Source organism: Euprymna scolopes, chromosome 10 (assembly GCF_053919585.1).
Source record: "Euprymna scolopes isolate OS-2025 chromosome 10, ASM5391958v1, whole genome shotgun sequence".
NCBI lineage: Eukaryota > Metazoa > Mollusca > Cephalopoda > Sepiida > Sepiolidae > Euprymna > Euprymna scolopes.
Window position 1 is genome coordinate 28,046,155 of NC_136491.1, and position 14,995 is coordinate 28,061,149.

General features: G+C 36.1%; 1 protein-coding gene across 1 annotated transcript in view; it reads left to right on the forward strand.

Moving 5' to 3' along the window:
- Positions 1-14,995, forward strand: part of LOC145285892 (uncharacterized) — a 150,053-nt gene that overhangs the window by 102,466 nt on the left and 32,592 nt on the right. Inside the window, exons 26-28 of the mRNA XM_080134357.1 lie at positions 1,818-2,018; positions 5,215-5,429; positions 11,890-12,081. Of these exons, the coding sequence (XP_079990483.1) occupies positions 1,818-2,018; positions 5,215-5,429; positions 11,890-12,081 (608 nt within the window). The remainder of the gene's footprint in view (positions 1-1,817; positions 2,019-5,214; positions 5,430-11,889; positions 12,082-14,995) is intronic.

Consider the following 14,995-nt stretch of genomic DNA (forward strand, 5'->3'; position numbering starts at 1 on the left):
TTCTTTCCTAGAACTGCTTGCTTCCTGGCGGACGGTCCTGGATATGACCTTAAACTATATCCGATGGTGAGGCCTCACCTTGCGGGCCTTGGAGTGTGGAGCCAACCTTTAATTGCCATTGCTCTCAGGTCCACTCTGTATCGGAGTGGTAGTACCTGTTAGGGTCCCAACTATGGGTTAAATAGAATCTGACTTAAAAAACAAATATACTCCATTAAAAATCGTTCCTCAAAATAAGTAGATTCGGCATTAAATAACCTGAAAAAGGTTGATATGCCGTAAAACAATCAACCAACCAATCCTGGCGGACTACAATGTGGTAGCCTTCAAGTTTAATGTAAACAAGTTAAGCCGTCCACCCAGTTTACAATTTGTTTCTCGTATCTCTCTACATATCAATACAAAGTATTAATGTTTCTTTTTTAAAATTGAGAATATAAATCTTAAATTATTTACGTTTAAATTAATATTCTCTTTTCATATTATGAAGTAGGTATTAGCATTTAACTTGGAAAGAATTTGTCTGAAATAAAGATCTAATCTTAAACTAGGCGATTTTGGATTTAATTTTGTCACGTGACTATCCTCCCAGACATTCTCTTTTTGATTGATATTAATGATAATCAATGTAAGGTTTTATGGCTATAACTCCCAGGGATTACAGTTCTTTTTGAGGCTATCCTCTCTGGTAGCAAATAAATTCTCATTTCCAAAAGTTTATTTAAATCACTTTTGGCAGTGATGTGAACCTTCCTTACTAACATTAATATTTTGTTCTTGATATAAAATCTAATCTATTAATACGATAGCATGTTGTCACGCTTACCTCCGGATCGTTTAATTATTACGGACTTAAGTCTCATCCCTTTACAGTAGAGATCCCTAGGTGCAAGAAAGCCTTTTACTCCAATGGTTTCTTAACCAGAACTGCGGGTCTTTGGAACTCCCTTCCGGGATTCTGCTTTCCCAACTGCAATGATATGCAGAAGTTCAAGTGTAATGTTAACAAAAATCTTTCTACTCATCTCCCTTCATAATGATCCCACTAATTAAGTCCCTAATAGTAGCCCCCTGCTTCAAAGTGGCACTGTGCCTTGTTTGGGGTGAAAATTGAATAAAAAAAAAATAAAAAAATAATTTTACCAAGAATTCATAAGTTTTGGTTTCGATTCATACTGATGGCACTCCAGTAATCTATATTTTCTATTTTCTCAATTCTTCAGAAGTTTTGGTTTCGGTTATAGCTGAAGGAACTAAAGTTATGGAATATATATATATATATATATATATATATATATATATATATATATATATATATATATATTCCATAAGTTTTGGTATCTATTCAATCTGATGCATGCAAGTCATGTTTTTAATTTTTTTTTTTTTTTTTTTTTTTTTAAATTTCAGCTTTCTAATATAAAAATCAATAAAACATTAACTCTATAATATATACGAAATCTAAGAATTCTATATTTAAGCGTATTTTATGACCGGGCTACGCCGGACGTCCTTGCTAGCTTAAATACTTTTTGCAGTCTTAACAAGAGCTACAATATCGGAGCGTCTCCATTTATGCTGAACATCTTCCCAGATTCCGATCGTTACAAAGTAATATTAGACACAAATTTCTTAATATAATTTCAATTGGATTAAAAAAAAAAAACTATAATAGAATTTATTGATCTAAACAAATTGTATGGAATAAACTTTCAAAGTTTACTAGAACAGAAAAATAAGTTTGAAGACCAAATTATATTTGAACATTAATACAATTTTTTTTTTTTTTTTTTTTTTTTTTTTGCCAAATTTCTTAGATTCTCTCACAATGTTCATTGCAATGGTTGCCAAAGATATGTGCAAACACGTCTACCTTTGTTGCTGGAGTAACGAGATTGCCAACGATCTTCAAGTAGTCATCCCTGAAGTGACTGTAATTTCTGTGCAGAACATTAATAATTTCCTACGCGTGTCCAAAGGACGAGGATTTGATGCGGCAATTAAGCTCTCTGGCACTGGTAAGTATTCATTTATGCATTTGGCGATCTGTTGTAATTGATCTCATTTAGCAGGAGGTCCTGGATATGACCTTAAACTATATCTGATGGTGAGGCCCCAGCTTGCAGGCTTTGGGGAGTATGGAGCCACTCTTAAATTGCTATTGCTCCCAGGTCCACTCTGATCCAGAGTGGTAGTACTTGTTAGTCTCAACTATGGGTTAAATAGAAATGGACTTGAAAAAAAAAAAACAAACCCAAATATTCTTTTAAAAATTTTTTCAAAATAACGATTTGGTATTAAATGTGAAAAGGGTTGATATGCCATAAAACAAAAACATAAAGGAAAATGATTATCTCTATATAGCAAATATGTATCCAGGCATCGTTTTCACTGGTTAACCTATGGTACATATATGGCGTAACAGCATGATACACTATTGCATCATACTAGTGGGGCAGGTTATCTCAATATTCCATAAGAATCTTTCACTTTCAAGCACAAAGTGAAATATTATTGAAACAATCTGCCCTACTATACATGTTTTAGAGTGAAAATAGCCTAAAGAGCATCGTGTTATGTCCTTACTATTGCAGGGACATGTAAACGAATTGATTTTTCTAATAAACTAGCATTTCAGTCCGGCGTTGCCCGGGTATTTGGAGGTGTGTTGAGCAAAAAAAAGTGGTAGTAGGAAGGCAAGCTTGAATCCGTATTGCAAAGGAGGAAAAGAACGGGTGGGGGGGGGAAACATGACGTCTTTGCTGTTACGACCACCACCATACTGGAAGTGACGTAGGTTTAGATTAAGGCTAGTCAATCGAAAAGAGGGGATGACTTTCGAAAATATCTGAAAAAGCGACGCCTCCCTGTAAAAAAAAGTGCCCAGTTGAGGATGAAATGTTTTTAGTTAATTTTTCGGTATTTGTCGTCTGGAGGGTCGAGCTTCAAAACGATATTGATCTTGTGAGCTTTCGTCGCCTGTTGGAAGCTTTAGGCAGACATGCAAACCTACATACATTTATATATTAGTAACTCAAATTTTCGACCCAAACCTATTAAAAAGCTTGCCTTCTCTCTGAATACTCTTTATATAAAATTTCAGAAATTATCCGAGTAATTTGGTAGACCGCAGAGGTCAATTTTTAACTTTGACCTCTATTATGACCCTTCCCATTTATTGTTTTGGACTCAAATCGAGTTAAGTTAGATCCATGTCCAAGGAACCTATATCTAAAATTTCAATTGTTTATTCCCAAAATTGTCGGAGTTTGGTAGAGTTCTCAAAGGTCAAATCGTTGAACTTTGACTCCCTTAACAGAAATTTCTGGCTGAAAACTGATTCAAGATTTTCCCAAATCTCCATATGTATATCAAATTTCTAATATCTAGACTGAAAATTGAGTTATTGCATAGGGAAATACACACACACACACACACACTTGAGCCAAAATAAGAATGTATATATTTTAATTATTTTACATGAATTAAAAAATATCATTTAAATGTATTTTACAACCAGGCAATGCCAGGTGGCTACTAGTATAGAGGTATATTATAAATTTCGTTGGTTAGTTCTCAAAAAAAAAATGCACGACCCCCCCACCCCGCGCTTTTTTTTTTTTTTTTTTTTTTTTTTAGGTTCATGTAACTAGCTTGAAGCATTTTCGTAGGCAAAGGTAATAGAAGGCAATACAATGCAGAGGTTTTAGATACAAACTGAAGTAAATTTGCCAGGAATTCAACAACGCATTTCTGCTTCTGAGGCACATCCATGACAAGGTTGTTTCAGATTATGAATGCAGAGGTTCATAACAATGCCATTTGCAATCCTCTCTAATCAACTTGGGTGGAATAAAAATTGGAGGCATTACTCTTGGAACGACCTTCGTATTTTAATTTCTCTATTAAATTTATAGAAAGCAATACAATGCAAAGGTGTAACGGATAGACGAACTGAAGCAAATAAAAACCTAACGGAACGAGTTATGCAGTCCACATGCACAGTAAAAAATGTTTAAATACAGACATTAGTGTTTCATCAGTGTAGGGTGCCACAACTACTGCCGGTTGGAAGATTCAAACTCACACGGCCAACTTAACTGAGAAATATCGTTGAAATTTCGACATCTTTAAATGTCGAGACGTCCGTCCATAGTGATCTGATGATTATATCATGATCTGCACATGTGAGCTGAAGTGATTGACTTTCATTTCAACTGCAAAGTGCTCAACAATAAGGGGCTGACATAATTTTTAAATACCTAGACACTAGTGTTTCATCCTTTTGGGGATCCTCAGTGCAGGGTGTCACGGTTCCCGCCGGACGGGAGATTCGAATTCGGTCAGGACTCCATAAACAAGGAATAAACCATCTGACTACACCCCCCACACCCCCACACACACACGTTATTAAACCACTTATGCAAAAATATAATGTAATAAAAGCACAATGTTATTACTTGTAAGTTAAGCCACATTTTTGCAAATAAAAATTAAAATAAAACCTTAGTTTCGATAGAAGTCTTCATCGGGCATGGAAAGGGTTTTTTTTTTCCAATCCTAATAAGTTAAAATGGTAGCTTCCAAATTGTGCAGTCAAAATTACCTAAATGACTGAATTATGAAAACAATTTTAATGGTGTTAGCAGGAGAAAATTTTCCGCCATTTTAAAATCGAAACGGAAAATTATCTCCCTTTTTTAATTGTCTTACGATCGCTTTAATCGAATTCTATTTTCTTTAATAATTTTCTACCTCATCGATTTTGGTAATTTTTGAATATATTCATCTTAAAAAAAATACGTAAATACCATTGTTTTCAGGTGAAATTCAGCATTACGATTTCCGAAATTTCGTCTCAAAAATGTAGAAGCGCTGAATTTGATATATAGATATATTTTTTGTCCTCGGTACCATGTGAATTAGAATAAGTTATATTATGTTAGTGTGGTCTGACAAATTCCACTAATGCAAATGTATTCAGAATAACAAATATTAAGTGAACTCTGCATCACACGTTGCATTGTTTTGTCTCCATTTAGATTCTGTTTCTGTTGCATTTCTGCATTAACTTTTAGAATTTACCTGATTCTATTTAAAAATGTTTTGTATGTTAAAATATCTGACGATCTAGTAGTAAATATATCGCGCTCATCTTTCCTGATAATTTAAAATTTCATAAAGCTATTGCAGTTCGTAATTCGTCTTTTTTAGATTTGAGCAGATTTCTGGTGTCACTAGCAGACCATGGTCGCATGGTAATATGCGATAAACCCGATCTCTTAGAAGATCTGAAACTTGGCGTCTTCCTCAAAAATATCACTCTTAAAGTAACAGATCCGTTGACTGCCGTCTCTAACTTCTTATCAAGTGATGAACCATGGGAAGAACAGTTGATGGCCATAATATCTTCTGAAAGCTTAAATGAGGTGAGTTTTTTATTTTATTTATTTTTTTTTTATGGAAGTATTGTTGCCACATTCGAGCTGGTGAATCTACCATGTCTCGTTCTCTCTTGGACAGTCTAAAATGTTTCAATCTAACATTATTGGCTAATCTCAACAATAGTCCCATCACTACAATGTTGCATTGGACTGCTAGACTTTGGAATTTCCTCCAGTTTTTTTTTTTTTTTTTTTTTTTTACATGGGGGGTCAGCACTTATCAAAGCCCGAAGGCCACTCAGGGATAAGGGTTATTGCGTGTACAGTAATCAATGAGATAGTATTGTAGTAATCATTAGTATTGGGGGTTTTGATAGTGTCTTAAGGGGACGGTTTGTCAGGAGTTTGTTGGACTTGAAAAGGTCCAAGTTGTAGTCGGGTGGGAAACAGGCAAGTGGCAGTTCCACTGGCGTGCAGTGAAGAAAGCTTTGCTCATGGAATCTACGTTTAGATTTAAGCACAGATAATGGCGAAAATTATTGACAGTGTCAGCCAGACGGGTGTTTCTCATGAAAGATTGGCGCTGGGGGATGAGGGATTGGAGCTCAGACGAGCACCTGCCATAGAAATAATAAAACAAAGACAGGCTCGCAACATCTCTTCTGTGGGAGAGAGGTTGCAGGAAAGAAAAGGGCATCCTCCACTAAACCAAAGTCTATTTTGTACTTTATCAAGGCAGGATGGGCTGTTTTTAGCAGCTCCTGCCCAGATGTGGCAGCAGTACTCCATCCTTGGACATACTTGGCTTTTATAAAGATAGAGAATTGCATCAGTAGTGAGATATCTTCTGGAGCAGTAGAACGATCCCACCATTTTCCCAGCGTCCCTGGCAACAGATTTGATGTAAGTGTTCTATTTCAGATCGGGAGTAAAGGTCAAACCCAGAAGCTTGTCAAAACATGGAGCCTGCCCAAGACGAGAACCATCCATTTCAATTGATGCCAGATGGGGATCAGAGCGTTGATGTAAAGATAGAAGCTTGGTTTTGGATGTATTAAAAGTGACCAGCCACCTCTTCCCCCATTGTACCACATGCTCAAGATCAGGAGAGAGAATTAGAACTGTCATTTACAGCCTTTGATGTGTTGCCATAGATGGTCATGTCCTCAGCATAGATGTCAACGAATGACTTAAGTATGTGTTTTGGGAGATCATTGATGTAGATCAGGAAAAGAGTTAGGCCCAGTATGGACCCCTGGGGGACTCCAGCATTAATACTGTGGGCCTCTGATTTCTGCCCATCAACCACTATTATGAGCCTATCAGAGAAATGATTTTAGAAAACATTTCCAGTAATACCGTAACTGGAAATCTTGTGAAGTAGGCCCTTATGCCATACCTTATCGAAGGCCTTCAATATGTCGAGCAATTGCCCTGGAAAGGAAACCTTTGTAAAGAGTTTTTTTTGTGATCACCACTTATCAAGGCCCGGAAGCCACTCAGGGATAAGGGTTATTGCAAGTACATTACGTTAGTGTGGAGATTTGATAAAGTGTTTACTTAAGGGGGCGGTTCATTAGGAATTTGTTAACGTTGAACTTGAAGACATCCAAGTTGTAGTTTGGTGGGAAGCAGGCAGACGGAACAGTTCCACAGGCGTGCAGTTCTAAGAAAGCTTTGTTAATGGTCCGCGTTTTGATTTAGGCACAGATAGTGGAGGAAATTTTTCACAGTGGATTCAGCTAGACGAGTGTTTTTCGTGAAAGATTGGCGAGGGGGGGGACCAGAGATTGGAGTTCAGACGAGCACCTGCCATGGAAATAACGATAAAACAAGGATAGGCTCGCAACGTCTCTTCTGTGGGAGAGGTTGCAGGGTAGAGAAACTAAGCCACGAAGTCTATTTTGTACTGTCAAGGCAGGATAGGCTGTTTTTAGCAGCTCCTGCCCAGATATGGCAACAGTATTCCATCCTTGGACGTACTTGGCTTTTATATAGATAGAGAATTGCATCAGTAGTGAGATATCTTCTGGAGCGGTAGAAGGATCCCACCATCTTTCCAGCGACCTTGGCAACAGACTTGATGTACGTGTTCCATTTCAGATCAGGAGTAAAGGTCAAACCCAGAAGCTTGTCAAAACACGGGGCCTCACCCAGATGAGAGCCATCCATCACAATTGATGCCAGATGAGGACCAGAGCCTTTATGATGTAAGGATAGGAGTTTGGTTTTGAATGCATTAAAGGTAACCAGCCATATCTTCCCCCACTGAACCACGCGCTCGAGATCAGAGGAGAGAGAATCAGAACTTTGTCATTTACAGCCTTTGATGTGTTGCCGTAGATGGTCGTGTCATCAGCATAGATGTCAACGAATGATTTAAGTATGTGTTTAGGGAGGCTATTGATGTAGATCAGGAAGAGAGTTGGGCCTAGGATTGACCCCTGAGGGACTCCAGGATTTATATAGCAGGCCTCTGATTTTTGTCCATCTACCACTACTCTTATGAGCCTATCGGAGAGAAATGATTTAATGATTGAGAAAACATTTCCAGTTATACCGTAGCTGGAAATCTTGTGAAGTAGACCCTTATGCCATACCTTGTCGAAGGCCTTTGATATGTCAAGAGCAATTGCCCTAGAAAGGAAGCCTTTGTCAAGAGATTCACTAATCCTGTGGGATATAACCATCAGCACATCTGCGGTGGATCTTGCAGAGCAGAAACCATATCGTGTGTCACTAAGGTTATTCCTGCTGAGGTGGTTGACTATTTCTCTATTTAATATGGATTCCAGCAACTTACTCATAACACACAGGAGACTTATTGGTCTGTACTGAGAGGGAGATGACTTATTACCTGAATTCTTACATACAGGGCAAACTGATGAGGTCTTCCAGGGAGTTAGAAAGCACTTCTCCTTAACTAATCCTATGTGATATAACCATTAGCACCTCTGCTGTAGATCTTTCAGAGCAGAAACCATATTGTGTGTCACTAAGAAGGTTGTTTCTATTGAGGTGCTTGACTACTTTAATATGAATTCCAACAACTTACTCATGACACAGGAGACTTATTGGTATAGAGTATCGATATACAGTACGGTGAGAGGTACGTCTGAAGACTTATTACATTTCATTTTTATCTTAACTGATACAACGGAGTGGTCGGATCTCAGGAGATAGAATGGAACATGAAAACAGCTCAGGAGAAGTTGAGGAAAAGGTCTAGGCTTGCATATTGACCGGGTGTATCGGGCATACGGGTGGGTTCGTGAACAATCTGAGTGAGGTCATAGGCAATGGCAAAATCATGACAAAACCTCCCCTCGTCATTGGTTTTGAGTGGGTCAGACATTCCACATTATGGGCATTGAAGTAACCGCAAATGTGAATATTAGCTGAAGGATGAGCAGACAGGATGTTGTCAATTTTCTCATATGCTCTTAAAGATAGTAACCCCACTGTTGTGGGGGCGATAGAGAGCAAATATAAATACAGTGGTGTAAGCTAGTTCAACCCAGAAGCACATATAAGGTAAATTAGGGTCTTCTCTGGAGATATCCCTACCACATGGAAAGCAATCTTTGATGTAGGCACATATTCCATGACGATCTTGGGGATCAGATTTAGATGGTAAGTTGGAGTATCCTTTAATTATGAATTCGTCTAGAGAAGTGGTTGGCCCTATGCCAGTTTCACTTAGAAAGAATATGTCCGGTTTCGTCTCCTGTAATTGTTTCAACCTCTGGAAGGTTGGAACGTAGACCCCTGATGAATGAGACCCTGGTAGTAGGGGTCTACGTTGGTGGATCGGGTTCTAGGTTTATTTATTTATTTATTTATTTTTTTTGAGACTTGACTGTACTAACGTGCAAGTATTTAAATGTAATGTAAACAAACATCTCTCAATTCCTCACGATCCAATCGCCTCCTTATGTGACGAGTAATATGCTTTGTGGGGTGGGTGAAAAAGTAAAGAACAAATAAAACTGATTGCTCGCTGCTAATCTAGGCCTGAGCACACTCCAGGATAAGGTTTAAAAGGAGTATTAGTTTGATAATCACTGAAGAGAATTCGACATTGGATAGATTAAACGCTTTTGATTTTCCAAAAGGGCAACTTTTCAAGTATTTGTTTATATTAGAGTTGAAGACTACCATACTGTAGTCGGTTGGGAAGCAGTTGTATCATGTTGCACTGATAGGAGTTTCTAGGAAAGAAACGTTGTTCATGCAAGTTCCGATTTTTTTGTTGTAAAGGGAGAGGAATTCTTTTCCAAGTGGGGGAAAAATCTCATCCATCGGTGCTCTTCAGAGTGTTGCTATAGATGGCTGTCGTTTGCATAGATGTCAATGAATGATCTTTACATATGATTTGAGTCTGTTTTGAAGATCAGAAAGTGTTGTGCCCAGAATGGATCCTCGAGGCATGCTGATATTGATGCTGTACAGTTCTTTTTACATATTCCTTGGATGGGCCTTCAAAGTCGCAGACGACCTTGACGTCCATTTAGGATAGATAAATGTGCAAATGCATTTGCTTTTTGAAACTGCATTGTTTGAAAGACAAATGAAATGATTCTTGAACACCTAGTGTGGGATAAAATTGATTTAAAAAAATTTTTATTTTTAAATTGAATTTCTTATGAAATTTCTAATGGAACCTTCAGGCTTGAAAATGTAACTAATTCGGTTTTAATTGCTGGCGGCCATTTTTGCCTAGAAAATAGATTTAGATAAGACTTTACTTTTTTATTTTCCAATAAATTGTATGACTTATTTTTACAAAAAATAAAATTCATTGATGGATTCAATCTAGTAATAGGATTTTAATTTACTATTTTAATTGGAGAAAGTTTAACAATCGGATTCTTAAAACGAAAACTTCCAGAAAGTCAATTTTATTTGCTCTAAGATAATTAAATTTATTTTTCATGTTTGGCCCCGTTTAAAACTTGTATTCCTTTCAAGAACGGTTGTAAAATCTAATTCATATTCTATAATTCTTTTTTTTTTTTTTTTTTCTGCACCCCCCCCCCCTTTTGCAGGATTCAAACCTATGCTCCTATAAATTTGCTTTTTGTTTGATATTCATATTAAACTCTTTCTACTTATTTAAAAAAACAACTTTGTTATGAGTCGTTGAATTACATTCATCTGTAAAAGCTCTAGCTAATTTTCATATTTTTTAAACATTCATTTTAATTCTATTAGTTTTTTTCGGCTTTTTTTTATCATTAGTTAACAATTGTCTGTATATTCAGATATTCTACACGATTTATACTTGATATTTGCATAAAAAGGTTATAGTAAACACAAACCTTTCTTATATATATTAAAATCTTTTGCCAACCAAACTCCTGTCTGTTTTTGGTCGACATGAAACTTAATATATAGGGTATTCAAGCCCGTGCGAAACTTTGTATTTTGGTTTTAGCTGGGAAAAATCGGTGCAAAAATGAAGATTTAAAAACAATTTGCCAGTTGAAGGGCGAACGATATCATTACGAATATGCATGCGTAACGTAATAGCTATTCGTTCAGGTTTTAAGTTTTAGCCTTGAATCAAACATGTCTTCATAGTTCAGGCATCCACGTCCAAGGGAAAAGTAAATTGTAAGGTAAACGTTTTGGTTTCGATTCTCGGTGACACATGAGTTTAACTTCATAATATATTGGGTCCAATATAATATTATGAAATCTGCATTAATCAAAATATATTTAAGCATATTTTATGACCGGGCAATGCGGGCGGTCTGTTAGTAAAATATAAAAATACTAATCTATATAAATAAAATGAACTCATTTTTTCCCGTCTGATTTTGACATTAATAGGATTAAAAATCAAGATATTTCATGCAAATATAATATGCACAAACGGCAGAACAATATCTGAGGTGTGTTATAGGCTTATTATTTCTCAAATTCCTCGATAATCTTAGATTTCTATACTTTTTCTGCTGAGAAGTCACGGCCAAAATCGGTTAAGATCAATGGAAGTGGTAAAATATTTTCTCTCTAATAAATTCCTCCTCCCCCTGCCACCACTTAACACCGTTTGGGGATCGTTCACAAGGAACAGTTGAGAAGAGAACACCGGTTTGGCTTCGTAGTTCTTTCATGTGAAGTTATTTAAAATCACTAAACTAAGCTGCAGTGCTCTGTGGCGTAGTGGTTAGCGTGCTGGACAATTCACATTATATTTTCACGTTCGCACCGACCTACCGTAGTCGTTTTTTTTTTCCTAAACTGGAATGGACTTTTCTTGGTGGCCGAACTGTTAACGTTGCAGATGTTTTTTTTTTTTTTTTTTTTTTTTTCCCCCACACTTTTTCCTACTTTTACTCATGACTCCGGGTTTGATCCTTCCTACTTACCTACCATAACATTTTTTAACCCCCCCCGTCCCGGAAACAAACACTCGGGCAACGCCGGGTACCCCCGCTAGTCTAAAATAATTGCTTTTAGATAAATACTTTATGAACTTATTTTCTGTTCATTTCAGCTGTGTGATGACTGCTTATTGGAAAGTCCAAAATCAGTCTTTGAAGTTCTACAGTATTCAGAACTTGATAAAGTAAGGCTGTTTACACTTGTTCCTTACTTGAACCTGTCAACAATTGATGACCCAGTTTTATCATCCAAGGACAAAAAGTTTGTTAAAGGCATGTTAATAGAATTGGATGACATCGTAAAGGTAAGTTGATCCTATTTGTTTTAAAAAAAAAAAAAAAAAAAGTGATGAATTAGCTCTTGATCACAAAGATTATTTTATTTCCATGGAAATCGCTTGAGGCGTAGCAAGAAGCTACTTGATGTAAACAGCGAACGAAAACTGATTGCAAAGATTGGGAAAGACCTATTGGTCTTGAAAAGAGACTGTAGGTCGCATTGACGATTTTCACTTGAAGAGAACTGTTGGACAATCTTCAACAGCTCAAAGAACTGTCAACTCCATTTTCCTCACTCGGTCACTGTTCAACTTTCTGCCATCGAAAGTTTTCATTTACTATTAATATATAGAGGTGCATTTCGCCTATCAATCTTTTCAACTCTCCTAAAAACTGTTCAACCAGTAGAGACATAGGCACAGAAAACCGCATAAGAAACAAATAGGAAAACTGAGGGTCAGAATTATTGTCCTGTCTTTTCATTTTTTTCTATTCAAAGATCACTTCAGTTTCAAACAAGTACTTTAATTAATATATACTAACTGAAGACTTTTGTACAGATTACAGCCAAGTAGATTTGTTTTGTCTGCAATAAAAAAAAACAAATCTAAAGGCTGTCATAATGTATACTGCTACAACCTATTCGATCTATTGTGGTCATTTATGCATTAATATTTGAGATATTTAAAGAGATCTATTTTACAACACACAAAGAAACGACTCCTGCAAGCTTTGGTATTCCCAATAGCAACATATGGAGCAAAATGTTTGGTCTTCAGTCGACAAGAGGAAAATTGCTACTTTTTGAATTGTGGTGCTATTGTAGGCTTCCTCGTAAGTTGGGTGGGCATTCATACAAATGAATGGAGTCTGGAGAAGATGGGACCATGCTGAAGACTGCTGGACAACCTCAATGACAGGAAATCTGTTCTTTGAAGAATGTCAGACAACATGGACATCACGGATGTTAGCATGGCTGAGTTGTTTAGAATGGTGCAGAACCAGAGTCAATGGCAACGATTCATGAAGAGTGCCATGGCTGGTCAGTAATGACCATTCTGCCAAAGAGATATTTGAGAAATGAGAACCAGCAATTTATCCCCAGCTATCAGCAAAATATCTGCTTTTATTTAATTGTATAAAATGAATCATATGCAATACTGTTTCGGCATGAAATCTTTTTTTCAACCAAAACGGGTTTCAGAACCTTAGATGAGGATTAATTTGTATCTAAATACTGTTTGCATGTTCAGCATCATAAAAACCATCGCAAACATTAGTGAGAAACGAATTATCTCCCTTTAGTTACTCTTTATCGATTAAAAATAAAACTATTTTCTCTCCAAAAAATAAAACATGACTGTCTATTTACGGTTTGAAATAGGCTTCATTTTTTAAAAGTAAATAAAGAATAAATGAAGTAATAACCCCGTGTAAATATAAAAAAAGATTTTAAACTTTTAAAAAAATCGGCAAAACCAAAACAAGAAAAATGGCGAACAAACATAAGACTTGAAAAGAAATCGAAGAGGCAGAAAGCAGGGGGTGGGGGGCGAAATGGACATGAAAAGCGAAAAAAAAAAATGGCACAAATAACCCTTCGTTTCGGTTGTCCATGGTGCGTTTCACCCAGTATCCATTCCAGTTTTTTTTTTTTGTTTTTTCAAAAAATTTTTTTAAGCAACTATGAAGTAAAAAAAAAAAAAAAACCCCAAACCACTATTCCTTTGTAACTGCCCCTTGTGAACGATCCCACAATGGTGTTAAGTGGTGGCGGAGGAATTTATTAGAGGGAAAAGATTTTACCACTTCCATTTTTTTTTTTTTTTTTTTTTTTTTTAACCGATTTTGGCAGTGAACTCTCAGCAGAAAAAATATAGGAATCTACAATTATCGAGGACGTGGAGAGGTAATAAGTCTATAACACCAGATATTGGGCTGCAGTTTGCATATTACATTTGCATGAAATGTCTTAATTTTTAATCCTATTAAGGTCAAAATCAGGTGAAAAATGAGTTATATATATATATATATATATATATATATATATATATATATATATATATATATATATATATTGAATTTTCATTAAAATATTTAAATCCATTCTTTTTAGCTTTAAAAAGTTAATGAAGAATTTGCTAAAAAACTTAAATTCGTTATTGTCTTAAAAACTTCCAACTACCGTGGAATTTCCACGGGTTCTACTAATTACTTTAATCCTCTTGGTTGTTCCTAGTAACTCATGAGGGCAATCGAGCACAAGGTCGGTTTTTAATGTAGGGGAAATCCAATTTTCCAAAAACAGAACTCTGGATTTGGACAAATTAAATTGTTTTAGTTTGGCAGGATTTTCTTGCGGAGACCAAAAGATGAATTATAGTATCAGAACAGATACTACACTTTGCAATTATTTGCAAATTTTATTAAAATCTAATTTAGACACAAGGCCATCAAAATCGTGGGAAATGGGTTTTAATCATCCTTTGTGTAGTGATAGCTATATCTATTCTACCTTTTTAACTAGAATTAACCAAAATACCGCATTTACACTAGATGTCCTACTCAATATATTTCCAAATATTTATATAATTTCATTGGAACAGTGAAGAGAATACTAACACATTTGGTTAGTAAGACCTACTCAACACTACTAAACTTTGTTTCTAGCCAAAAAGACAAAGCTCCAACCTCGAGTGTTAAAACGTAGAAATCTAACAATATTTTATGGAGTTGAGTTTTTTTTTTTTTTTTTTTTTTTTTTTTCAATCGGCCACAAGAGAAGTGTTATTAATTATCACATAACGATTGAAGTCTCAACCTCCATGAGACACTATCTACTGGGAGATGAACTCGCTACTTACCAAGATCCAAAGAATACTCGAGGATTAGGGTTAATGAGCGAGGTGACTGGTGAGAAAACACCATGATAGGTAATAG